This window comes from Oncorhynchus clarkii, chromosome 26 (genome assembly GCF_045791955.1).
Source record: "Oncorhynchus clarkii lewisi isolate Uvic-CL-2024 chromosome 26, UVic_Ocla_1.0, whole genome shotgun sequence".
Classification (NCBI taxonomy): domain Eukaryota; kingdom Metazoa; phylum Chordata; class Actinopteri; order Salmoniformes; family Salmonidae; genus Oncorhynchus; species Oncorhynchus clarkii.
The window spans coordinates 16,243,660-16,270,976 of NC_092172.1; the positions used below are offsets into that span (position 1 = coordinate 16,243,660).

A 27,317-nucleotide genomic window follows, 5' to 3' on the forward strand; every position below is an offset into this window, starting at 1 on the left:
AAATCTCGCGAGAGCGTCTGAGCAGCAGGGACAACATCTCTTTTGCCTTTTAGCGGACAATGCCAAACCAAAATCAATTATTTTAACGGATTGGATTGATCCTTTGAATTCCATGTATATGTTTTGTACAGGGTATATGATATTAATGCGAGAATATTTATCATTTAAAAGGTAAGACTTGTTTTGGTGAATGTAAGTGTTCACATGTTTGAGCTAGCTAGTTTACTGGTAGTTCCTCTGCATATATAGCTTGTTGTAGCTAACGTAACTATTGATTGGTTATTGATCAATACCCTGAACTAATGCAGCTACCTAGCTAACTTGACATGAAACTAGCTAGGTTTTGTTTTGTCCAGTTAGCTGACGAGTCAATAGCCAACTGTTTACACATCATGTTTGCTCATGTTAGCCACTGTGAAGCTCAGCTACAATAGTGGAATTTGCTGAATGCCTTCAAAATAAAAGTCCTCAATTGAAAGTGATGCAAACGGAAACAAATAGTGGTAATACAATTATTTGTTGATTTGATAACAAAAAAAAAAAGTTGAAATAGCACTGTGGATGTGTTACAGTTCAGAATAGCATTGGGGGCATACTAACATGCACGGTACAGCCTTACCCCATTTCATGGAACCAAGATCCATAGGTAAGGATGTACATTGCAATATGAATGTTCAATACATAATAGATTGGCTGGTGAGCTTAATGTGGCTCATTTCACACTGGTTTCAGAATTGTAATCTGTGGATGTCACTGAGTAGGCTGATACCCCATTTCATGGACCCAAAATCCATTGGTATCAGCCTACTCTGTGACACCCACAGATTACAATTCTGAAGAGTTTATACAAATATTAGTGTAGTAGCTCATATTAGAGAACTTTAATTGTGGGAAGTCACCTCACTAGCCTATTGTGCGTATTGACATTCATATTGCAATGTATCAGCCTAATCAACTCATTTTTATTTGTCACATGCTTTTTAAACAGGTGTAGACTAACAGTGAAATGCTTACTTACGGCATAGAACAATTATAGAAACATTGTAACATGAGGAATAAACACACAATGAGTAACAATAACTTGGCTATATACACAGGGTACTAGTACAGAGTCGTTGTTTAGGTGCACTAGGTAATTGAAGTAGATATGTACATATAGGTAGGGATAAAAGGGTCAATGCAGATAGCTAATCTGGGTAGCTATGTGGTTAACTATTTAGCAGTCTTATGGCTTTGTGGGTAGAAGCCGTTCAGGGTCCTGTTGGTTCCAGGCTTGATGCATCGATACCGTTTGCCGTGTGGTAACAGAGAGAACAGTCTAACTTGGGTGGCAGTCGTTGACAGTTTAAACATTTTTAGGGCTTTCCTCTGACACCGCCTGGTATAGAGTTTCTGGATGGCAGGGAGCTTGGCCCCAGTGATGTACTGGGTAGTATGTACTACACTCTGTAGCGGTGATGTAGCCGGTCAAGATGCTCTTAATGATGCAGCTATATACGTTTTGTAGTATCTGAAGGCCCATGCCGAATCTTTGCAGCCTCCAGAGGGGGAAGAGTCGTTGTTGTGCCTTTTCTGACTTTTGGTGTGTGTGGACCATGATAATTCCTTAGTGAGCTGAGCTGTAGTCAATAAACATCTTTCTTACACGGGTGTTCCTCTTGTCCAGATGGGAGAGGGCAGTGTGGAATGCAATAGAGGTTGCGTCATCAGTGGATCTGTTGGGGCGGTATGCGAATTGGAGTGAGACCAGGGTGTCGGATGATGTTGACGTGAACCATCACCTGCCTTTCAAAGCATTTCACAGCCATAGACATTTAGACAGGTTACCTTGGCGTTCTTGGGTGCAGGGATTACGGTGGTGTGTTGAAACATTACATATCACAGACTGTGTCAGGGAGAGGTTGAAGATGTCAGTGAAGACACTTGCCAGCTGGTCAGCGTGTGCTCTGAGTACGCATCCTGGTAATCTGTCGGGCCTCACAATTCTGAAGAGTTTACACAAGTATTAGCGTTGTAGCTCATATTCGGGAACTTTAACTGTGGGAAATCACCTCACTATTCAGCCTGTTGCTGAATCTTTGCAGCCTTCTTTGCAATATGAATGCTCAATAATGCAATGTATTTTATTTAACTAGGCAAGTCAGTTAAGAACAAATTCTTATTTACAATGACAGCCTATGAGGGCCAGAACGACAGATTTGTACCTTGTCAGCTTGGGAATTCCATCTAGCAACCTTTCAGTTACTTGCCCAACGCTCTAACCACGGGGCTACCTGCCGCCCCTATGGATGTCCGGTACTTATTGATACAGCAGGAAATTGAAATGCTAACAGTTGCTGTAGTTATTTTTTTGTTTATTTGGCAAAAGACTCAAAACAAAAGTCCAGCTTCTGTGACAGCATCCACAATGTTCCTGCATTGTCTGTTGTGACAGAGATTTATTTTGGGCCTCTCAAGTAGTCTACACTTTGGACCCGTTCCAAAATGGACCTGGGGCATTCCCACTCTATGCATAAATACAATTTTCAATATAGACTGAACAAACCCGAAGGCAACTAGACCAGGGAACGTATGGACCTGGTTGGATCTAGACCCGATCCGAGTGAGGGAAGCGGCAGAAAAGTCAATTTGTAAACTACTTTGTTAATCAGAGTTGATAAAGCGTGAGGGAGAAAGAGGTGCCGCTGTAGCAGATGGAGGAGTCTTGTGTGTGTGTACTGTGAGCGAGTGACTGGCGGAGGGAGAGACTTAAACCAAGCCGTAAATGTAATTAACTATGAAGTTGTGGCACCAAGGAAAGATATTCAGATTACAAAGTTATAATTTCCTAAAATAACTTTTCAGATATTTTCATATCTGATCCATAGTCTTCTGATGAATGAATGATTTACTTTACCTCACATTAATCTCATTCCAAACGTCGTAAATTGTTGGTTATCTGCACGAACCCAGTCTTCACTATGAGTCATCCATACGGGGCGGCAGGGTAGCCTAGTGGTTAGAGCGTTGGACTAGTAACCGGAAGGTTGTAAGTTCAAACCCCCGAGCTGACAAGGTACAAATCTGTCGTTCTGCTCCTGAACAGGCAGGCACTGTTCCTAGGCTGTCATTGAAAAAAAGAATTTGTTCTTAACTGACTTGCCTAGTTAAATAAAGGTAAAAAAAAAAAAAGAATTGTCTTAAATCGTGTGTTTATTACTAAGTAATTCACAGAAATGCATATACAAACAAACAAACAAGGTAAATGTGGTTACAAGAAATGATAGGAGAATGTGCCCTAGTGGGCTATGGCGGCTTGTTAGACAAAGGGGAAGTGGGGGTCGACTAAGGAGTCACTATAAGTGATAATTATAACAATTGAAATGCTAATCCTTTGCACATGAACGCTCACTCATTCGGGAACAATTGCAATCAATCAGTGTGTCTTCTTGATCGCCGGTTGCGGTTAGAGTGGATTGTTCAGAGTGACCTTCATTCGTTTCGTTATAGAATGGATGTTTCGGCGGTTATCGTTCTTCGCGTTCATTCGCGTCCATTCATTGAGACTGGTTCATTGATACCGAATTCCTAGCTGCAGACTGGTAATTAATATCAAAGACTTGTTCTTATTCTGTCGGTATCGATAGTCTAAGAGTTTAACCACGTGGTATGGTTAAATGATTCAGCAATGGTCTACAACCTTTGTCCCCTCCTAATGGAGAAAAACATGGTCTCGTGATAATTTCTCGAAGTTGGGTTTTATTCGGAATTGCAGAAAAGGGGCTGTCCCAGGATGTCTGACCCTAACTGGGCTCAGGGGCGGTCCTCTGATTTAGTTAACTCCAATTCCCTTTTTGAGTTTTCCTTCAATAAACAGTCCAAAATCACATTGTAAAATTGTGTAAACAGTATCATGCTCACTCATTCATTTTTATACAACAATTAGATGTAAACCTCATATCTGAGGCTATTATATAAACAGTGTTATGGTAATGTGGCCACACCGTCTCCCATGAGCTTCCCCAAGTTGAAAACAAACGGACCAGTTCGTAGCTGGATTCTTCACCGATCTTTTATACTTTCTCCCGAACATGAAATTTGTTCGTACCTCAAGTTCTGTGAGGTGGGAGAAATTCCTTTGTTCTCTATGAAAATGTACTCTCTATACTGTGTCCATGAGGAATTTACGACGTCTCTCTGACCACAGCAGCCTAGTTAAAGGAGGAAAGGGGGAGGCAGGGGGATGGGCCTCGCCACATCCAAAGAGGCAACATCATGACGCCAGTTAAGATTTTGATTACAATGTGCGCATATGGTCTAGTTGTCAGTGGAATAGCCTACAATGTTGTTTTCAGGTCAGTTTTACTCGAGGCAGGGGCATACAACGCAGCATAGACATAGCTTTTAGTAGTTTAACATTTTATTTTGTATGTATTTATTCAGGTTCACAGTGTGGACCAAACCAAGGGCCCCCTACCGAACAGTTCAGTACGAATACGAGAGCCATAGGTATCAGCCTACTCTGACACACACAGATTACAATTCTGAAGTGTTTACACAACTCATATGCGCTATGACGCTAATATTTATCTTTAACTGTCGGAAATCACCTCACTATACAGTTTTTAGTCTCGCAGTAAGAGCTACGACGCTCATATTTGTGTGAACTCTTCAGAATTGTAATCTGTGGATGTCCGTCAGTTGCTACCCCATTTCAATGACCCAAGATTCATAGGTAAGGCTATACAGGGCATTCAAAAAGTATTCAGATCCCTTGACTTTCTCCACATTTTGTTACATTACAGCCTTATTCAAATATATATCTCATTAATCTACACACAACACACCATAATGACAAATCAAAAACCGGTTTAGACATTTATGCAAATCTCAAGAAAAAAGGTCACATTTACATAAGTATTAAGACCCTTTACTTTGTTGAAGAACTTTTGGTAGCGATTACACCCAAGAAGACTTGAGGCTATGACGTTACAAGCTTGGCACACCTGTATTTGGGGACTTTCTCCCATTCTTCTCTGCAGATCCTCTCCGGTCCTGTCAGGTTGGATGGGGAGCGTTGCTGTACAGCTATTTTCAGGTCTCTCGAGACGTTCGATCGGGTTCAGGTCCAGGCTCTGGCAGGGCCACTCAAGGATATTCAGAGACATGTCCTGAAGCCACTCCTGTGTTGTGTGCATTGTCCTGTTGGAGGTGAACCTTCTCTGAGGTCGTGAGCACTGTGGAGCAGGTTTTCATCAAGGATCTCTCTGTACTTTGCTCTGTTAATCTTTCCCTCGATCCTAACTAGTCTCCCAATCCCTGCCACTGAAAAAAATCCCAACAGCATGATGCTGCCACCATCAGGCCAAAGCACTCAATCTTGATTTCATCAGACCAGTGAATCTTGTTTCTCATGGTCTGAGTCCTTAATAAGGGGCCGTTTGGCAAATTTTACTGAGGAGTGGCTTCCGTTTGGCCGCTCTACCATGAAGGACTGATTGGTGGAGTGCTGCAGAGATGTTTGTCCTTCTGGAAGATTCTCCCATCTCCACAGAGATATAACTAAAATCATTGTCAAGTCATTGGATAAGTATTCACCCACTTTGTTTAGGAAAGCCTAAATGAGTTCAGAAGTAAAATGTGGCTTATCAAATCACACTTTAGTTTTATATGTGAAATAATAGAGGTTGACATTATTATTTTTTTATGACTACCCCCTTCCTCTGTCCTACATACATACAGTACAAGTCAAAAGTTTGGACACCTACTCATTCAAGGGTTTTTCTTTATTTGTACTATTTTCTACATTGTAGAATAATAGTGAAGACACAAACTATGAAATAACACATATGGAATCATGTAGTAACAAAAAAAGTGTTTAACAAATCAAAATATATTTGAGATTCTTCAAATAGCCACCCTTTGCCTTGATGACAGCTTTGCACACTCTTGGCAAACTTTTGACTGGTACTGTGTATCTGTAAGGTCCCTCAGTCAAATATTGCATTTAAAGACCAGGGAGCTTTTTAAAAGCCTCATAAGGAAGGGCAGTGATTGGTAGATGGGTAATAATAACAGATCAGACATTGAATATATATTTAAGCATGGTTAAGTTAATAATTATGCTGTGGATGATATATTAAACCAGACTAAATCGTCATTCTGAACTGAGCTGCATGACAGGAAGGAAACTGTTTCAGGATGTGATTTTAAAACAGCTACAGAGTTCAATGGCTGTGATCTGAGGATGGATCAACAACATTGTAGTGACTACAATAATGACTTAAATGACCGAGTGAAAATAACAATTTAAATATACAGAATCAAAAAATATTCCTAAACATGTATATGCATTAAGGCACTAAAGTAATACTACAAAAAAAACACAGCAAAGGAATAGATCACTGAGTTAACTGCCTCCTGATTTTCAAGCATGGTGCTGGCTCCAGCATGGTATGGGTATGAGTTTTTCAGGATGAAAATCTAGGATGAAATCCTACAGGAAAATCTGTTTGTCTGCTTTTACACCAGACACTGGGAGGGGAATTCACCTTTCAGCAGGACAATAAGCCAAATCTGCACTGGAGTTGCTTGCCAAGAAGAACTGTATGTTCCTGAGTGGTCAAGTTAGTTTTGACCTAAATCTGCTTAAATCTATGGCAAGACTTGAAAATTGCTGTCTAGCTATGATCCCCAGCACCTTGACAGAGCTTGAAGAATTTTGAAAAAAATAATGGGCAAATATTGTCCAATACAGGTGTGCACTTTGACATTGGAGTATTTTGTGTAGATCGTTGACCATAAAAGGACAAATCCATTTCAATCCCACTTTGTCACACAACATGTGAAGAAATCCAAAGGGGGTGTAGACTTTATAAGTATGCCCCAATTACAACTGAGGTCTATTACAGCCACAATACGATTTCAACAGATTTTTGCTTTATTTTGTCAAATTAACTAATTGTCTTTTAAGATTATATAACAACATTTAGAACTTGTTTAACATGATCTAGTCCAAATATGGCCTGAGTCCGCAATTTGTATCCGTTTGCATCGCTTTCAATGGGGGACTTTTATTTTGAAGGCTGCCCGCAAGTTCCACTATTGTGGCTAATCCTTGTTGTGGCCAGCTTCACATAGGTAGCCACTGCCTGGCTAGCTAAACAAATATATTTCTATTTTTACAAACATTCTAAATCATCTCTGCTATTTACTAGCTGGGACTGGTAACTAATTTAGTGCTGGCTATGTTGTGATCACATTAGTTAGCTGAGGTGCTACTGTCATCATTGTTAGTTAGCTAGCTAGTTAGTCACAATTAGCTAGCTAGTTAGCCACAATTAGTTTAGCTCGTATTATTCGGGATCATCGTGACATTAGCTGGCGAGCAGCTGTGAAGAGTTAGAATGCGAAGGGGAACTGCTTTTTAGTTTCGTATTCACTGAATGTATAACTAGCATCTATGTGAATATGTACAGTTTGTTTGGCTCTCCTGAATTAACCCAGTAAATGAATATCTAACTCGACTCCCTTCGTCATGTCAGATTATGAATGGTGAGTAATCTGGGCTGGATGTCTCTGCATTGGTGATGGCAGCACGTCCAGTCATATGATAGCAACTCAAGTGACACTGAGAATTGGGAACGAAAAACAACCGACCTCGCAAACTCTGCAAGCACTCGAGGTGAGGCAATTACTTTATATTTGATAGTGTGTACGGTCAGATAAAACTGACACTAACCAAAATGGTTGTCATTTCTGTGGAGGCATTTCACATCCATTTTCATGTGTATAGTGCTATAGGTGTAGTCCATCCTATTATAGTCTAGACAGATGTTTTTCAGCATAGTCACACACTCATTGTGCACTTCTTTACTTTTCTATATATTGTTTTGCAAGTATTTTCTTATAAAAAGCTCTGTGCTGTTGGTTAAGGACTTGTTGGTAAAGTCTACACCTGTTGTATTCGGCACATGTAACAAATACATTTTGATTTCATAATGTTGACATTGACCATTGTGATTTCCAATAAAGGCCTGGTTACTCTTGAGCCCAACATCATAAAAGGCTACTGTTTTTATCATGGCTGTAAAGTCAGATGGGCTGTCAAAACTCTCCAGTAGTCATTATTTTAAAAGTCCACTGTCATGACAGCATGACAGCGCTATGTACACTTTATAACTACAAGTTTAAAGTGTTTGCTAATGGTCTATGCCCTTTACTGGCTGTTGTTTTGGCAGAAAGAAAGTCTTTGGCATTTCTTGGGTCATTGTAGTTCAGTTATTCTATACAGAATATATACAGAGTTCAGTCCCTAGAGAGACTAGTTACCTAACTTCCAAAGCAAACTCTTTAAAAAAACAGTCCTTATTTTTCATAACTTCTAAGAACTGGTGCAGAACATGACCATGCAAGTGTGTTTTTTGGCTTCTCTCCAAACAGGAACGTTGGCCTGCTTTTTATACTTCAATGGCTCACTGATGTGATGTGCCCTCATATTAAGGGAACAGACATTATCCTATACAACACTGTGCTTTTACTGAATCTCTGGGACAATATGTTCAATATTTCAATACTAAATGGGAAGCTATTACTCATGATTGTAGGCCTATATAGGGACGCAATCATTTTGATACTGCTCTTAATGTCTTTTCCCTTTATACGATGTACCAATAGACAAGTGGTCTACCTACACTAAAAGGGATTCTGCTTTTGTGCGTGTACATTTGTGTCCTTCCATTCTCTCCAGTTAGTCTTCTTGGGTTAGATGGGCTGCTTCTATGCTGTCTGTCTTTTAAAAAATGGTTTTATTATTATTGAATATTTAAAACATACAATATACTTGCAGTGAAGCCGCTCAACAACTACATCACATTAGTAGTCATCTTACAGACTCCCATCCAGAGCGACATACAGAAGCAACCAGGGTCAACGCCCTGCTCAAGGGCACGTCGACAGATCTCCCACAAGGTCACAAAATCGTGACTGTGACAGTATGGCCCAGGCTGGTGTTATAATTACCTCTAGAGGTAAATACTGGTTCTAGTAAAGCCCTGGACCATACTGTCACTGCTGACAGAGGTCCTGAGTGTCTTTACGGTTACAGCAGACACAAGGTTTGTGACCTTCAATCTGTAATAATACATTAGGGGAAGAAGTGTGTTAGAAGTTTAACTGCAATTAGTATTTATTGTGCTTTCTGCTCTGGACAGCGCTCAGTCGCGTGCATCTCGACTAGAGGCAGACCTGGTGAAGATGAGCCTGCATGGTGCTAGTGGGGGCAGTGACCGCTCACGCGACCGCCGCCGCTCCAGCGACCGCTCCCGGGACTCGTCGCACGAGAGGGGAGAGGGCCAGCTCACCCCCTGCATCAGAAATGTCACCTCGCCCACCCGCCAGCACAACAGCGGTGAGTAGAATGTAGTGCGAACACTTTCACACAGTCTCCTAAAATAATATTTCTAAGAGAACATGGATGGATTCTAATGTTGGCATGTAATAGGAGTAGTCTGTGAGAAAGGTCAGTCGTCATGCCAGTGAGTTAGTGCCTCTCTCCCTCCACCTCCAGACCGTGAGAGAGACGGTGGCTCCAGGCCCAGCAGCCCCCGTCCTCAGAGGATTTCCCCCAGCAGCTCCAGTAGTAGCGGGGTGGTCAGCAGCCGTAATAGCAGCCTGTCCAGCACTGAGGGCTGCTTTAAGAGCCTGGGAGTGGGAGATATGGTGTTTGTCTATGAGAATAGCAAGGAGGGACTGGGCACGGGCCTGGGTACCCGCATCATCCGGACCTCAGGCTCCGAGAGGGTCACTCTTATAGTAGATAACACACGGTTCGTGGTGGACCCTTCAATCTTCACAGCACAGCCCAACACCATGCTGGGCAGGTAGGGCTGACCTCATTGTTGTACTTTGTTATGGTGAAATCATCAATCCGTATCAAGTTTTGTTTTACCATTATGGTTATGAGGAGGAAGTCACCTACATGGGTTTTTTCCTTCAGCTTTCATACAATAAAAAAGCTGAACAACACTGAAGTGTGACCCTGTGAAATGTGACCTGTTTTGTGGTTTCTTGCAGAATGTTTGGATCTGGAAGGGAACACAATTTCACACGGCCCAATGAAAAAGGAGAGTATGAAGTCGCCGAGGGCATCAGCTCTACAGTGTTCCGAGCCATCCTGGTCAGTCAATAGCACTTTATTACCAAGTACAACACTCCCTTTTACTAACTTGGTCAATTATTGACTGTTTTTACTTGAAAATAATTCCTTGATCTAGCGTAGCCATTGCTAACCTTTGCTCTTCTGAGCCACAATGGGAGGGGCAGCCTGCTACTCATAGTAATCCTGAATTGATTAACTTATTTGTTGATTGTCTGAAACTTTGTAGCTTAATTATATAGACAACAGAAACATTTACTTAAGGCTATAGAGTCAACCTCAGACTGTTATTATAGAGTATATGCCATGAGTTGTCCACTGAGGCTATGAATGTCCTGAGAACAAGTACAACAATCAATACCACTGGCTGTAGGCTGCTGATGTGAAAATGGAGGATGGGATTGATACATGTGGGCTGTTGTTGACAAACATGGATCAATCTGGCCTCAGAGGCACCGCACTTGTTTAGAAAGATGCACCATTTTATTTTTGCATTTGCAAAGCTATATCCATGCCCAGCTCAACTGGCAATAAACTGATATCTGTACATAGGGGGAAGGGCATTGGCCATTTTGAACATTTTAGGAAGGGGGAGCTGATAGGGGGCAGTCTCTGTAATGCCTGTCTTTTGTGTTTTCTCTGTTCACTCTCTAACTGGCAGGATTACTACAAATCTGGGATAATACGTTGCCCTGATGGAATCTCCATCCCTGAGCTGAGAGAGGCATGTGACTATCTGTGCATCACCTTTGACTACAGCACCATCAAGTGCAGAGACCTCAGTGAGTACACCCCCTTTTTACCCTTCTTGACCTGGTTGGCTCAGTGAACATAAATAATGAGCCCTTGGTTTTAATATCCCTTATTAGTGATTTAATTAGGTTTCCATTAACTGATGAAAATGTTATGGAAAGTTAGTGTGTTGGTTTGCGTCTCTGAACTGCTGTCTCCTGACTGACCATGTCCCACTGTCCCTAGGTGCCCTCATGCATGAGCTGTCTAACGATGGTGCCCGGCGTCAGTTTGAGTTCTACCTGGAGGAAATGGTTGTGTCTCTGATGGTGGCCAGCGCCCAGAGCGGAGAGAGAGAATGCCACATCGTGGTGCTCACTGATGACGACGTAGTGGACTGGGACGAAGAGTACCCACCACAGATGGGAGAAGAGTACTCACAGAGTGAGTTAATACACACACACTCTCCACCCACCCCTATTTGACCTAGATATTTTGTGTGCATATTGATATGTAGACTGTGTCATTTTTAAATGTAAGTAGTTCTGTCCTTGAGCTGTTCTGGTCTATTTATGTTCTGTATTATGTCATGTTTCATGTTCTGTGTGGACCCCAGGTAGAGTAGTTTCGGCTTTCGCAACAGCTAATAGGGATCCTAATAAGATACTAAATACCAAAAATGTGTTCTTCCTAATTAGTAATCTCTGCTGTGGATTAAACTGTTGTTCACTTACCTAAAGGGACCAACTTAATTGACACTGCTTAAAAAAGTTGTTGATAATGAGTTGCTGTGTGTTTCACAACATTTTATTTTCTCTCTGCAGTAATATACAGTACAAAACTATACCGGTTCTTCAAGTATATAGAAAATCGAGATGTTGCCAAATCAGTTTTAAAGGAGAGAGGACTGAAGAAAATAAGATTAGGCATTGAAGGTAAGATGCTGATTTTTATCATGTATTTGCTGGGGTTCAGAGCAAAAATGTAAGATTTCGCTTCAGCATTGTGAACTCACTGGCTCTGTTGTCTGCACCATGTATTGGTAGGTTACCCCACGTATAAAGAGAAGGTGAAGAAGCGTCCTGGTGGCCGTCCTGAGGTCATCTACAACTACGTCCAGAGGCCCTTCATCCGCATGTCCTGGGAGAAGGAGGAGGGCAAGAGCCGCCATGTTGACTTCCAGTGTGTCAAAAGCAAGTCCATCACTAACCTGGCTGCAGCTGCTGCAGATATCCCCCAGGACCAGCTGGTCAACATGCACCCTGGCCCTCAGGTGGACGAGCTGGACAACCTCCCCAACCAGCCCCCCAGCGGACCCCAGTACAGCAACAACTACAACAACGACCCCGGTGACCCAGACGCCCCCTCGCCCACAGTCTGAGGACTGCCCCCTCCCTGACACCTCCCTCCCCAGCGTACCGCAGCATGGAGCTAGAGGGGCATCATAACCATATTGCCTTGGCACCTCCTCCGCAGCCTTAGAGCCTCAAGGATCTGGTCGACTGTAAAAACCCGATAAGGGACTAGACTGGCAAAAGGGCATATTTCTCTTATTTCTTCAAATAAAATACTTGACCAAAGGAATTTATTTTTCTGTTAATTGTTTGAAATAAATTTAGCAAACCCAATTATTTTGTTATTATTATATATTGTTATTGTACAATGGTTATTGGGCTGTGCACTGGTGTTACTGTGTTCTCCCCCTGAGTTTTATTTCAAGTGCAGTTCTGGGCATACTTCCTGGATGGCAAGACTAGTGAATACTGTAACTGTTCGGGGAATAGGTGCAGAGCGGGATGCCTGGCCATGGAGAAAAGCCTCTGATTTCATCACCATTCAGTGGAAATTACTGTTGAATTCCCCTTAGATATACTTTGAATCATGTAAGGGTTGGTTGACATCATAGAATTGGTAATGTAATGTGATTCTGTGCTCCTTAAATATTCAGCATGATATAAAGACGTTCAAATCACATTGTATTGTGTTTTTATTATCATTATGCTTATTATACATTAATAGCACTTCAGTTGAGAGGTTACTTTCACCTTATCCCTTTATGTAGAGCTGATGGGTTTATACACACATTTTCTGAGCAAAAATCATTTTGCAGGAAACACCAGTTATTTTAATTTTGGAAATCTGTTCCCAAGTATTCCCACACATGAGAGACACGTGATCGTATATACATTTAAGCCAGGTTTGAAATGGTCATGTTCTTGTCAAGTATTATATCTGTTTGGGATTCTTGCAGTCAAATTGCAGTCTACAAATTATTTGTAATTATGTTCTGGCCCCCCGACCATCCACTCACAAAAACATCTGCCCGAGGCTGAGTCTAGTTGATGATCCCTGACGTAGAGTGTGTGTAATAGGATATTTTTAAACCATTTGTTAATCATTTCTGTGACATGACTTCCCAACCTAGGGCTCTATTCAATCTGTATTGTGAAAGTTCAGCTTTACAGCATGATTGAAATTTAGAGGCAATGTTGCTGCATTAGTGGAGACTGTATTCATGGTAAGTGCTGCATCAATTAGAAATCTCCTTTACATTTCTATTGCACAATCTGTAATGCTTCAGCGATACAGATTTGAATAGAGCCCCTACACTTTCAAACTGAAAGTTCAAAAAGTAGCCTAATACATGTGCAATACCTAGCCTGCAATTGTGGTTTGAGTTGACCTGATTTCAGATCAGGAGGAAAGTTTTCCTTTTATGGGTCATTTGGATAGTCTGCCTGTTGCTAGGGAACAACAATATTTCCCAGGGGTCAGTAGTAAAGCACATCCTGTGTGTCTGTGATTTTGGCATTTCATCTATTGTTGGCAAGCAAACGGATTACTCACTGTGTTTCCACATTCAACATATTGTAGCAAAGTACCTTGGATTTCCACATTGTAGCAACAATGTAAAATCCCTACAGTTGATTTAGCAGTGTTATGCCACTGGATGGTAACTTAATACAGACCGCCCTGTTTCGTATTTTAGAAAATGGAAATAAGCAATAGAGGAAGTTTTATTTTAAAAATAATTCACTGCTGACAATACACTTTCATATATATATATTTAGAGAATTAGAATAAACATACAATTTTCTTTAGAAATATTAAACATGTTTTTTGAAGTGTAAAAACACACAAAAACGAATGTCATTATAAAAGAGCTGGGTTCAATGCCTGTGAGGATGAATGGACATAGAAAAACCCGGATAACTGGTACAATAATACTACAGGGGTAATGAGGCAGTTTCACTTTTCCCCAACCGCACTGAGGTGGACTGTACATCATGGCCGATCCCAGGCCTAGTATTCCTTCCTTTTCAGGGCCCGCCTGCATTCAGCCTAACTGTGAGGCTACAGTCACATTAGCCCTGTTGATATGGCTCTCTGGTACTGGTCACAAACTGACACAATGTGAATACTTTAACACCCAGCCCTTACTCCACCATGTTCAGCTCATTTAGGAGGCCTTGCCTTAGCCTGACAGTCCTCACAGTGGCCAGGGCAGGTCACTGAAGTCCACTGGGCCTCCCAACCCTGCGTCTGCCTCCAGAAGGCTCATGATCACAGCCATGGCTGCCTCGTCATTACTCGGGCTACTGGAGCCTGGCTCATCCATGATGTCAATGCCAATGTGAGAGTTATCACCTAAATAGGGTAGGGACAAGGGTTAAATATCGAAGATTTTATGTGGATAGTTTCATTAACTGTAATCGAGATTAGATTTCAGAGCGGGGAAAAATACATACTTAGATTGGAGTTGTTGGAGTATGGATAGCCTACGGAGTCTGGTCCCGGTATCAGCCCTGCTGAGGGATGTTCTGGAGTTCCACTGTTCTGTATCTGTGAGAGAATCAAGACAGAATTGACATTCAGGAATCACCATTGCATCCTGAAGTATGAGCCACCAACAGACACTAAAAACATCCACCAGATGTGCTCATTACTGACTTTACATGGATGAGCAGTGGAGTGAATAGCAGACTTCCTCCCAGTTGGGAGGGGTTGAAGTGGATGAGAATGGGAAGGACAGATGGGAGCTCTTACCTTCTTTCCCCCTGGGGACGACATGTCTGGGGGTGGAGTGCTGGTGAAGTTGTGAGGACTGGAGCCACAGCTGGAGGGCGAAGAGCCTCTTATCCTGGAAGAGTAAAGAAAACCCAGGGTAAAAACAGCAGGACACAGCCCCATACAGTCTCAGTCACACACAGACATTTCCATTATGCACTGGGGGTCAATGACCATGGTATAGTTATGACCATACAGACATGCCAATTTATGTTTGACAAGACAATCATAACACAATCCACATGGTTCCTCTCACCTCTGGATCTCCATCACCTCCTCTGCGATTATCCGGCCAATCTTTCCCGCCCCTGCCCTTGTGCCACCGGGGATGCCAGGCACAGTCTGAAGGGCCCGCTTCCCGTTTCCTGGAAGCAACAAACGCAAAAGCTCAGTCACATTTCGGAAAACAAAACCATTACTTAGTCACAGTCATGCCAGGCACACAAAAAGTGTATGTCAACTCATCAAAGTACAGTCACACTTCATCCAAGCAGGTGATTTGCTGTGTGAGAGCACAGCAGGAGGGCAGGCTTACCGTCTGTGAGTACACTATCCATGCTCTGGGGGGAGGCGGCGAGCTGAGGATAGATGCCATCAGATCCTTCAGGCACGCTGCCGCTGTGAGACAGAGAAGAGAGAGTGAGCATCATCACTGAGCATGCTCATCACTTCACACCTCATTTGGGCAGCTTATTAACGTCTATTGCATAGATAGCCCAACAGCTCTAGAAAGACACAGTAATAAATATGCAAGAGTTCCAATAATACATGCTTTGTTTTCTGAGGCAAGCCAGACAGCTATATGAGTTGGGCATTGATTTCATGTTGAAACAATAGTCGTGGTGATAAAACAATTTTGACACAGTAGGCATTGTAATCAGCTGTTTAAAATTGTACATTTATTATCCGACTTTATTAGGATATGACCCTAATACAATGAATACAGTGTAATATTATGCATTGACTAGTTAAATGGGGGCTATGGAAGGAAGTCCTAGCAGAAACAGATGTGTGTAGCTACTTACCAGACAACAGTGTTGGTGGAGACAATGTACTCCACCTCTTTGGTCCAAGGGTTCATAAAACTGAACCAGTGACTCCTCAGCGTGATAAAGGAGCCGTCTTTTATTTTGAACTTGTAGCAGTTTGTATTGATTTTCTCCCTCATCTGGAGCACTGAGAACAGAGGTGGCAGCCAGGGGGTGAGCTCAATAAGGCATGATATCTGCACACTGCCAAATGGTAGCCTGCCACGTTCTAGATTAATTCATATCGCAGTCTACTCGCTATGTGACAGGCTTAGCACAATACATTTTTTATGACTAAATTACCAGACATTATCATATTACTCATGTATGGCCTGAGATTCAGGGATGTATCACAGAGTCTAAAACGTTGATCTTTGGTGTTATATTGGTGTCCTTGTTCAATCTGATACATACCTTGTCTATGACATTCCGCAAGGTGCCCTATGTCATCTTGATGAAAGTACTCATAAAACGATGTACCCAGCAACTCTTGGGGTAGATAAGCCAAAATGGCAGTGGCCCTACAACAGAGAACAGTATTAAACACAAGTCCTGACTATCAAAGCAGGCCAGTGGTATTTAGGACATTTTTAAGATAAGTCTAGCCCACATCTTTTTTTTATTGTATGCAAATAAAATAATATTCTCCCCCCTGCTTTGCTTGCTTGATCATAATCAATGCCATGACAATCTAGGGCTGGGCAGTGTACCATATTTGACTATATACCGGTATTGATGCACGGACCGGTTTCAGTTTTTACTTTAACTTCTATAACGGTATTTCAATGTTTGTTTTGTTTTAAATGAAATACGCAACTCTGGCGGGTGTAATGCCTGTTTTTATGGTTTAGTCCGTTTGCTTCTTGAGTCATGCTGCATGACGCTAACAAAGCCCTGCCCCGTCACTCAAGAAGAGAGCACTTTCTTTCCGTTCACTCCGCAAGGTCAGATGGATGCAACAATGTTGGTGACATGCTACTTTCCACAAGCGTCCTATAATTTCTCTATTCGTTTGTGCATCTTACTGTCTGCAAACTACTGTTTGCTAGTTGGTCTTTTCTTAGTAAGGTGTTGCTAAAATAACTTGTTAGCCGTTAATGCTTATCGCTAGTTACCTGGCTAGTGGCTAGCTAGCTAAATGTACTAAGAGTCAGAGCAAACTTATTTAGTTAGCTAACACTGCCTGGTACCAGTGCCGGTGTAAGCCAAGAAAAGCATGTTGTGCAATGGAATCTTATCAGAGAGGAATAGGCAAAGTATGCATATGTTGGCTTCTTCTTCTATGATATTATGGCGGGTCCGCAAACAAACGTTAAAGGTGCATGCCGCCACCTACTATGCTGGAGTGTTTGGTCAATCACGGTTTACATTAGCTCTACATTTCTAAATCCTCCTACCTAACTCAGTACTTCTGAGAAAATCAAAAAGAGCCTTACTAACTTCTAAAAGACCCTCCTCCATCCCCAAAATCCCTTCCAAACCGTCCAACCTCAATAACCTTACACTTCAATCTTTCCCTCTCTTCAACATATTTACAACAATATAAAAACACATACGCCATCATTTCATCGACCATACACTTGAGACACAAACCATTCACATGCTCGCCAACCAGATGTAATGCTGAGTTCAATGCACATTGTCCTAGGCACAATCAAGCCAACAGCACCTCTTCCTTCCTAATTAGACCTTTGAATCTTGGTCCACCGACCTTTCTTTGGAGAGTATATAAATGCCGGGCCCTTGGGCTCAGAGTCCCAGCTCTCCTCCACACATCTATCAAAATGGCTCTGATCTTACATTTGGCCTCAACTCTACCCAATGGAACATTAATATCAATTATATCTAGTTTTGAAGCTCTTTTGGCCAACTGGTCTACAATTTCATTCCCTTCCACACCCGAATGGGCTGGGTCCCAGCAGAATCTAACTACTACAACCAGTCTCTCAATTCTCCATAATAGCAATAATACCTCCAATAGTAGGTCACTACTATTATATTTGCCAGACGATAAACTATTCAATACAAACAGGGAATCTGAGCATACTATCATTCTGACAGGTTGTACGTCCTCCACCCACTTGAGGGAAACTACTATTGCCAACAGTTCAACTGAGTATGCTGACAGTTTAGTCTTCTACATATCTGCACATCAAATTCAGGAACGTAAACGCCTGCTCCTGTGCGCCCACTATCTGGGTCCTTGGATCTATCTGTGAAAAGTGGTAAGAATGCATAACAACTTCTACCAATGTAATTGTGAACCAGTTTCCCTATATCACTGACTTTTGACCAATCATTATTTTTTTCTACCAAGGTTAGATCAACAACAGGATCTGGGAGTAACCATAAAGGACCGTCCCCTATCAACACAGAAGGGCCAACCTCGAACTCCCTCCAACTACTCTCATCAGCAAGCTTTCCAACTGTCCAACCAAAACCACTGCCTTGTCTACTAGTATATTCCCAACAGTCCTCTAGAACAGTAGCAGTGGGATGGTAAAGGATATGTTGGCTAGCTAGATATATATTTTTTGCCAATATCATGCTGAGTGGCACCTTGTGGAAATGTTAATAAAAGTGCAGGATAAGCAGAAATAGATGGAAATGCTGAAAATCATTTTTGTTTGGATAGAATAGTATAAAGGGAGAAAGCCCCATTGAACTCGCTAATAATTTATGTGTTGCCACCGTAGGGTTATGAATTACTCAGAAAAAACATTTTAAACTTGTATTATTCAAAAACATCAAATACCATCCTTTTTTTATATAAATATTGTGATATGATATTTTGTCCATATCGCCCAGCCCTATGACATTATCTAGAAATTCCCAGTGTACTCAACAGTATTAGTGACGCGGCGAGGTTATGGGATTGTTTTGTCAGGGGGCAGTGGAGTATTTTTTGTCAACATATCTACTCTGAATTCTGTCTGCCCTCTGGGCCTGCATTACACCTCCATCTGGAACATGTTGCTGATGCTATATTTGGACATTGACAAAAACCTCACTCACACATAAGCTGTCACTCCACAGTAAATCCAGCTCTGGACTGCCCACGAGGTCCAGCCAGGTGTCAGAACATCACTGTCTAGGGGCCAACTGGCACGTCCTTTGATACATGTTTGTATGTCTGCCTGCGTGCCATAAAACATCTCTCACCTCTGATCAACAAAGACAAACTTCCCGTCGATGGCATGGCGCGAGACATACTCAGTGGGCTTGACACGGATCTCATTGTTCATTGGCTGAGGGACAATGTGGGGATGCAGCCGTCCAATGGCCACCAGACAACTGAGGTTGCAGCCCTCATTGTCTGGTTCATTGTCGTCATCCAGACCCATCTTGGTAGGCGGCCAGCTCTTCAGGTAGCCAGTACTGTGTATTGTGCAGAAGCTCTTACGGTCAGCTGTGGACACAGGGAATGTATCATCATCCTCATCTAGTTCTACTCTGGAGCTATCACTGACATCAATGAGTAAGTATTCTATTGGTACGAAACCAAATGAACTGTTAACTAAAATGAATCACAGGAGATTAAAAAACACCCTTGAGGAAGTTACATAAGGAAAAGACAGGAGGCTAAAGTACCTTTCTTCTTGGAGCAGGTGGATGGGAAGTCCTTGTCCTCCATTTTGATGAGGGGCCGATTACACTTCATCCTGCAGAAGAAGGATCGCCTGGCTCCAGAGCAAAGTCTGGATGAGCCGGGGGTGATGTCTGTCTTTACTGGAAGGCCAGCTGAGGACCAGACACAACATAGCATTTCATTTATGCTGCAACAACAGGAACAGTATCACCCATGATACTTTATAAATATATACTGTATCAAGTCTTACTCTGGCAAATAAAGCTACAATACATCATTTGCAATTACATTTTTTTTTGCTGAATTTACAGAAATTCTTTGACTGTTTATTTTTACCCTGAACCCAGCATGGCTTAATGTAAAAATAGCACTACCCTACATTTAGCTTCTGACATTTAAATAATGAGGAACACACGGTACAGGGGGATACATTGAGGGGTGTGTCACTTTGCTAGCTGTGTAGGGGACAGCAGGCTGATGACACTCTGATTACAGTCTGCTCTTCTACTCTATCAGATACACTGTGTCCCTGCTTTCCTTGTTCTCCACCCCCCGGGCACTATAAGAAAGGCTGGTAACTAGAGGCCAGGATGCATTACTTTTGGAATCAATGAGGCGCTCCCGCGGCGCCGTGTCCGATGAGGACAGCTGCTCCTTGACTTTGGCAATGTCTTTAGGATGCAGGTAATCAAATAGGCTCTGGCCAATCAGGTCATTCTGCACAGGGAGGGAGAGAGTTCCGTAAAATAAGACCACGTTACATAAATGAGGCCCATAAAAAAAATGAAAATAACTAACACACTTGCCTTTCGTGAACTAACACTTGTACTTGACTTTTTCCAACTAGCACCGACTTTGCTGATAGCTACTTTATTGTGGAAAAATGTACTGACTGAGATGTAGTTGTCTTAGCTACTTATCTTAAGATGAATGCACTAACTGTAAATCACTCTGGATTAGAGTGTCTGCTAAACAACTGAAATGTAAATGTCTGTAAAGTAATACCAGGTTAATAATAATAAATAAATGTTATATGCATGTCATCAGGATAGCTCATGAGGGTCAAAATGACTACAGTACCACCATTTAATGAAAAAAAACAGCAACATATTGGAGAGGACGTACTTGGCTGAAGTTTAGGATTTTGTAGACCGTCTCCGAAACAAACAGTATCTTCCCTCGATCGCAGCCAACAACAAACAGAAAGCCATCAGATGCCTGTGGAGAGGAGAGGGGGAGATAAGAGAGAAATACTGAGTCACATGCATACTCATCATGAAACGTACTCTGAGGACACCATACAGTCTATGGAGGTAAGGACACACACCCTCAGTATTAAGTGCTTCAGTTCGTCGTCTGACAGGAAGGCTGGTTTGTAGATAGCTTCAGTGTAGGGGTTAGCAGCACCTGTGATTCAGAAAAAGCTTGTATGTAAGACAACTAAATTGTATTATTCTGATGTACTTTATTGATCAGCTGCATGGTGGTGGTTGTCATCATTGTACTGTTCTGGCAGCAGTCCTATTAAAATCCTTCTCGCCTCACCTCTTAAGGTCTTCATGTGCTGGACAGCCATGCGCAGGACTGTTAGTTTGTCCAGTTTACGGGACATAGCGTTGCATGTAGGCACTAGTGCGGCCAGCTCGTCTATGAAGCTGTTCATCTTGTCCCTGCGTCTCTTCTCAATCTGACTGTGGGCCTCCCTGCCATCCAAACAATACAAAGAGCATTTAATGCAGACAAACGAATCAACACATCCATAGTCGGCCTGTATTTACAGAAACATGCCTAATCTCTAATATAAATACAAATATTTTTATTCCATAGATGTTTATGTCATCCTATGGAAGATAGAAACATTTGGTTACCTGGCATTTTTTATCCGGCCTTGATGATCACCAAGTCTATCATTGTCTGTGTCCATGCTATCCCTTTGAGGAGAAGCAATAACATTAGTACAAAGAAATATAGTAAAACAATAATTTTTACAACAAATATTAAATAATGATGTTACAGTATGCAATGTAAGTATGAATAAAGCAAAACACTAAAGTGAGAAGTCGTCTGAAATGTTTATAGTAAAAAAAACATGGAGAGCCTTTGGTTCACATGGAACATCAACATTATTAATGCAAGCCATTCAAATATTTTCTTACCATCTTTGGTAGAAGCAAAATGAATAGTTATTAGAAATGTCCCTACAGAATTAGGAACCTGGTTCTTTGAGACCTTTCTAGTGCCTCTGATATTGTTCACAGCTGAACTCCTACTCTGTCATCCCACTCAGCCCTACTGAAATTAAGCCATGACCCATTACATATTCTCACCGACTCCATACTATAATAGCATTCAACAGCCTCAAATTAAGATTATTTCAAATATGACTGGCTCTACAAAATTGACCCAAAGGTATTCACACAGTTGTTGATTTAAGTCTCACTAAGGCAGGTAAAAATAAATATGTGCTTTTAGTGAATGAGCTACAGACAATAATATAATGTATCATCCATCATCCATTATACATCATACATCAAATCAAATTAATATCTCTAATAAACGAAGGCCTGATCAAACTAAATACCAGCAAATACATTTTTAGAAGACAACTGTAATACTTTCTTGGTGCTTCAAGATTGTTACTGCAGCACCCCTTTGTGCTTTGATGTGTATCCTAATTCTAACTATTCAAATCTACACTATAGCATGAATGGCTCTCCCATATTCACAGCGATCCATTGTGTACATAGTAACTGACCAGTCACTCTCAGGGTACTGATCACCATAGCGCATTCATTTTGATTGACCTAAATTAGGGATGAGGAATACATTAGTGTCTAACCTCTATTTCTAGGGGTAAATGCTAGAACAGTTTGTAGAGTTTGATCAAAGAAGAGGCCAATCCCGACCAAACAAGGATCACAGAGGGCCAACTAATCTGACACGGGATCGGCTCCTTTACTACAAATATACTTCAACATTCATAATTTGATTTGATACTTACTCAAAAGAAAAGTCATCAATTCTGTGAAAGCAAGGAAGTTCGTATATTACAATTCAAATGAAGTATACGGATTATTCTGATCTAATCTAAATCAAGGTTATGCTACCATTTGTTCCTAATTGGTTGTTCATATCTAGGTAGGTAAATCTTAAATCTTGTCAACTTTAAGTGGAAACCTTTGACACACAGTAAGAAAATATTTCCATATAGTTTATCAAAAAGCTGCCATGCAAACATACACATCTATCAGAAAATGGCATGAATGACAAACAATGTGATCTCACTAAACCAGACCTAACATGACATTAATATAATAAAGATGATTGGCACATGTACTATCTTCAGGTAGCAAGTAGGACAAAGTCTATAAGCAGTTTTGAAGTCAGGCTTACTGGTAGTCTGTGGTGCTGCTTTTTCTCTTGCGTGTGTAGTCCATGCCGGGTGTGCCGATCGAGCTGATTAGATCAGTGGAGCCGGGAGACAAGAACTCGTTCATCGTGGAGGAAATGTCCATTCTTTGGTCTGCCATTAGATCACCTTTAGAGAGAAAACACACTGATTTCAACACGTATTATTCTCCATAACACACAAAAAAAGGTCAGTTGACGTGAATGCGACTATGAAAGAACACTATAGATATAAAAATCTAAATTCCTAGACAAAGACAATTGATCAAAAAGTGAAATAAATGGTGGTTGTTTTAAAGCGGGTGTGACACTCACCACAAATATTCATTAGGCCGGCTATCCTCAAAACATATCACTCAGTTTCTTTCCAGCAGTGACCCAGATCTGAAAGGCAAGTCAGTGAAGAGTCAGACGTCCTCTTTATATACAAGGCATGAGGAAACCACAGCAGCATCATATAACAAAGCCCTCTGAACCTGAGCAGCTGCCGTATAACCTGGACTTTGTGCTGACGTATACCGTAGATGGCCCGTTCAGTAAAGGTGATGTAAGAGGACCGATTCATATCTCTATGGTTTGAGATAGAAATTATAAGGTCTTACATAAGGCGAAAGCTATAGCAGAGGCTCAAGCCTCTCTCTCTCCCTTAGGCAACAATCAAGAGTATCTTTGAGAGGCATCATTCACTTTACCTCCAGCAACAATGAACCAGAAGATTGATGTGCGTAGAATTGATTTTGTCATCAATGAAAACCTTGGATTACTAAAAACGGATGCTTGGGAATAGTGTCCATAACATAATGCAGCATATGCTACATAAACCTAGGTGTCTGTCAGAGACATCATTTAGTGAGATTAGTCTTTAATGTAAAGGCTCATTCAGATAAAACAATGCCAATGTTACAGAGGAAGGGGAGTCACATTTCATGAAGAAACCCATATCTACATTGATCACTGTTTATATAATCCAATCAGTAATATGGCCTTTTCCTAACCTCACTTAGATAGATTAAATGAGTCTCCTCTGCTAACCCATCACTTGGTGGTCCTTGTAGTTTCCTGCACAACGTCCTTGTAACATTGTAATCCTGGTCAATTTGCCTCGATAGATGACCTTAACCTCACATAGGGCTGGGCGATATATCATATTTTAAGGTATGGATTTTTACATTTGGATACAGTGCTACATAAACTACACTGTCAGTTTTGTCCTAGTTTGTTTGAGTATAAAACAGTCAGAAGAGAGAAAGACCATTTAAACCACTTAAAATTACTTTTTTGCCATCCTAGGGTCATCCACTACTTATAAAACCTATTTTCAACCTTTATTATTCAGAAAAATAAAATACTATCAAATACCGCCATACTGTAAAAAAATTGGAAAATACTGTGATATGATATTTTGGTCACATTACCAAGCCCTACCCTCACAAATTGCATGTTTCCTAGGCTTTGTAAATAACCTATTAACAATGCTGCTAGCACTTTCAGATTTACAGTAAATGTAAATCTGGGACACTCAAATTAGTATGATATGTTACGTTTGGTATGGATACATAAGACAGATGGTTACGGCAAAAACGAAAATATAAAGTGAACATCTAGCAACCCACATCTAACAACTTTAACATTTTAGCTAATTAGCTCATTTTCAACTACTTACTACTTTTTAGCTACTTTGCAACTACTTAGTATGTTAGCTAACCCTTCCCCTAACCCTAGCCCAACTCCTAACCTTAACCCTAACCCCTAGCCTAGCTAAAGTTAGCCACCTTGCTAGAATTTGTAACATATCATGCGTTTTGCAATTTCATAACATATTGTTCGTTTTGAAAAATTGTAGCATATTGCACGTTTCACAAATTTGTAACATATAATCCAAATTGTAATTTGTAACATATCATACGAATGGGTGATGGACATCCACAAATGAATACATACCACACGAAACTTAACATATCATACTAAATGGAGTGTCTCGGATTTACATACAGAATAATACGAAATGCTCTGAGACCAGGTTGCACAAAAATACCTTAAAAAGCCCAGCCACCTCAGGTCACTGTGGCTTGTCCTGCTCCTGTAATCAGACCAGAACTAATGCTCTGCTCCACTGTGCCTGAAAGTCTTTTCATTGTAATTAGATTCTCCACTGACCTATTTTTCCCCAGCTCTTTTTCCCTATCCGTACGATGTGACAGTTTCAGAGTGTGATTACATCGAACCAAACCATAATTACACCCCATTATTTCTTGTCTGCAGCCAGGAACTTTGTTATTGTCACCGTCACCATAGACAACTACACTACAACCTGACCCTTCACTCTGGTACAGTATATGTCACAGACATATAACAGACATCTGAGCTGACCATGTAATCCACGGGACAAAGAGAACTTGCTTTACCAATCATCATCTATGTTTTTTTACATGTTTTTTTTGTAAGCTGCATAAAACAGTACTCCTGAGAATAAGCCTTTTTGTAAACGTTAATTTTGTCACATAAGCTAAAGGAAGGCTAAAACACCTACGCTACACCTACACCTACAAACACCTGCTCTTTCCATGATATTAACTTACCAGGTGAATCCAGGTGAAAGCTATGATTGATTGTCACTTGTTAATTCCACTTTAAATCAGTGTAGATGGGGAGTAGACAGGTTAAAGAAGGATTTTTAAGCCTAGAGACAATTGAGACATGGATTGTGTATGTGTGCCATTCAGAGGGTGAATGGGCAAGACAAAAAATGTAAGTGCCTTTGAATGGGATATGGTAGTAGGTGCCAGGCACACCGGTTTGTGCCAAGAACTGCAACACTGCTGGGTTTTCATGTTCAATAGTTTCCTGTGGGTATCAAGAACGATCCACCACCAACTGTGGAAAGCATTGGAGTCAACACAGGCCAGCATACCGGTGGAACGCTTTCGAAACCTTGTCGAGTACAAACGGAGGCTGTTCTGGGGGCATGGGGGTGCAACTCAATATTAGGAAGGTGTTCATAATGTTTGGTATGCTGAGTGTATACTCAAACACAAAAGCTCTCGCTCTTACTGACAAAAAAAAGGAGAAAAAGGAAACCCTATTTTAAGGTCAGCTTAGCTAGTTGTGACAAATCTCTGGTTGCCCGGATACAGTGGTGCAGGAACTTCTTGAATGCTTGCCAATTAGGGAACCTTTTCTGCTACACATAACCCACTGATAGCATGCAGGTCTCAACTCTCCTGACACCACCACTCCACTGCTCATCAGTCTAATGAAAATACTTTAGTATCATTTTAACATCTCCATGGCATTCACATATTCAGTAACACTCAACCCCATCCATTTTACAACGCTAGAAGATCACTAAAGTTGGATTCTGACCATTTCTAATGTTTTAATGCACATGACCTCTGTGGTATCTAAGTGACAAAAACGTTTATATTTAAGCTGTGCGGAAACAAAAACCATGATCAGATAAGGTGAAGTATGGAAGAGGCAGAACTACGTGTAACAGGGTCAGGGTGAATCTACAATGTGTCAGCTCAGCTGGATACGCATGGTTAGCTTACACAGCACTATGATACTGTCTGCCGTGCAAGAACTTCTATCTTTCATAATGTTCTTAATGCTATGTCACTGTTGTGTTCCTATTTAAGCCACTCCCCTGACGTGATCCCATCGTTCTGTCACGTTCAGATGAAACAGAGTGTCCTGTGCACTCAGCAGCATTATCCTAGCGCTGTAAGGCTGTCTGTAATTCCCTTCTGTTGTGTGCCGTCCTGGAATGCTCAGGCTTGGCTCCTGTAATGACATGGCCTGTGTGTGCTATGTAAGTCAAGCTGTCCGTTTCTCAGTAGGCTCCTTTACTCAGAACAGAGCGTTCTAAGAGCCAGTCTAGAAAGATAGACAGGAGACGTTAAAGCTTTGGTGGAATAGATGGTTAGAAGACATGTTGTTTTTTTTAAAGCAGAAATAAGACTCCAGTTCAAGTTAATAAGATGCAGGAAAACAATATTGATGAAACACAGATAGCTGTGAGAAAACCACCCTCACACATGACTGTGCTTATGTATGACTGACTGACTGCGCTCATAACTTACTTCATCCCTAACTGTTCTCCCCGCCAACTGCTCATGTGGCCAGTTTGAAGTGAAACAGAATGAAGCCGTGCGTCACAAATGTCATTGGTGATTCACTTCAAATGAAGGTCGCAAACTCATTTCAGGGCAGCTGTCAATTCTTATGAAATCACACAGAACCATGTGCGTCCACATACCTGAATGAGTGGTGCAGGAAGTGGACTGGCCTCCTTATGTCAGAGCTGGGCTTTTTCTCACAGATCCATCGACAGGCACAGTACCTGGAGAGGAAAGAG

General features: G+C 41.4%; 2 protein-coding genes across 4 annotated transcripts in view; one reads left to right on the forward strand and one right to left on the reverse strand.

Moving 5' to 3' along the window:
* LOC139384346 (BTB/POZ domain-containing protein 10-like) lies at window positions 1-12,839 on the forward strand. Of its 3 annotated transcripts, XM_071129056.1 has the most exons (10): window positions 8-171; window positions 7,524-7,663; window positions 8,872-9,095; window positions 9,192-9,388; window positions 9,548-9,860; window positions 10,054-10,156; window positions 10,797-10,917; window positions 11,114-11,311; window positions 11,692-11,802; window positions 11,914-12,839. In XM_071129056.1, the coding sequence occupies exons 4-10, from the start codon at window positions 9,235-9,237 to the stop codon at window positions 12,246-12,248; spliced, it is 1,335 nt and encodes a 444-aa protein (XP_070985157.1). In that variant the 5' UTR covers window positions 8-171; window positions 7,524-7,663; window positions 8,872-9,095; window positions 9,192-9,234; the 3' UTR covers window positions 12,249-12,839. The 3 variants fall into 3 exon arrangements, with proteins under 3 accessions (XP_070985155.1, XP_070985157.1, XP_070985156.1); XM_071129054.1 differs by lacking the exon at window positions 8,872-9,095 and having other exon boundaries at window positions 1-171; XM_071129055.1 differs by lacking the exon at window positions 8,872-9,095 and having other exon boundaries at window positions 10-114.
* Window positions 12,837-27,317, reverse strand: part of LOC139384344 (basic helix-loop-helix ARNT-like protein 1) — a 20,927-nt gene continuing 6,446 nt past the window's right edge. The window contains exons 2-19 of the mRNA XM_071129053.1: window positions 27,219-27,302; window positions 23,276-23,344; window positions 22,946-23,090; window positions 22,554-22,574; window positions 21,421-21,483; window positions 21,098-21,255; window positions 20,880-20,959; window positions 20,678-20,770; window positions 20,152-20,269; window positions 19,555-19,704; window positions 19,126-19,372; window positions 16,378-16,484; window positions 15,961-16,111; window positions 15,471-15,553; window positions 15,192-15,300; window positions 14,915-15,008; window positions 14,617-14,710; window positions 12,837-14,515 (exon numbers count right to left, since the gene is read on the reverse strand). Coding sequence (XP_070985154.1) covers window positions 14,358-14,515; window positions 14,617-14,710; window positions 14,915-15,008; window positions 15,192-15,300; window positions 15,471-15,553; window positions 15,961-16,111; window positions 16,378-16,484; window positions 19,126-19,372; window positions 19,555-19,704; window positions 20,152-20,269; window positions 20,678-20,770; window positions 20,880-20,959; window positions 21,098-21,255; window positions 21,421-21,483; window positions 22,554-22,574; window positions 22,946-23,090; window positions 23,276-23,288 — 1,884 coding nt within the window. The 5' untranslated portion in view covers window positions 23,289-23,344; window positions 27,219-27,302 and the 3' untranslated portion in view covers window positions 12,837-14,357. The remainder of the gene's footprint in view (window positions 14,516-14,616; window positions 14,711-14,914; window positions 15,009-15,191; window positions 15,301-15,470; window positions 15,554-15,960; window positions 16,112-16,377; window positions 16,485-19,125; window positions 19,373-19,554; window positions 19,705-20,151; window positions 20,270-20,677; window positions 20,771-20,879; window positions 20,960-21,097; window positions 21,256-21,420; window positions 21,484-22,553; window positions 22,575-22,945; window positions 23,091-23,275; window positions 23,345-27,218; window positions 27,303-27,317) is intronic.

What these genes read in the sequence shown, in the direction of transcription:
- LOC139384346 (XM_071129054.1), top strand. Translation starts at nt 9,235, where the DNA reads ATGAGCCTGCATGGTGCTAGTGGGGGCAGTGACCGCTCACGCGACCGC. An exon ending in CATCAAGTGCAGAGACCTCA is followed by an intron (nt 10,918 to 11,113) that starts GTGAGTACACCC and finishes CACTGTCCCTAG; the next exon opens with GTGCCCTCATGCATGAGCTG. An exon ending in AATAAGATTAGGCATTGAAG is followed by an intron (nt 11,803 to 11,913) that starts GTAAGATGCTGA and finishes ATGTATTGGTAG; the next exon opens with GTTACCCCACGTATAAAGAG.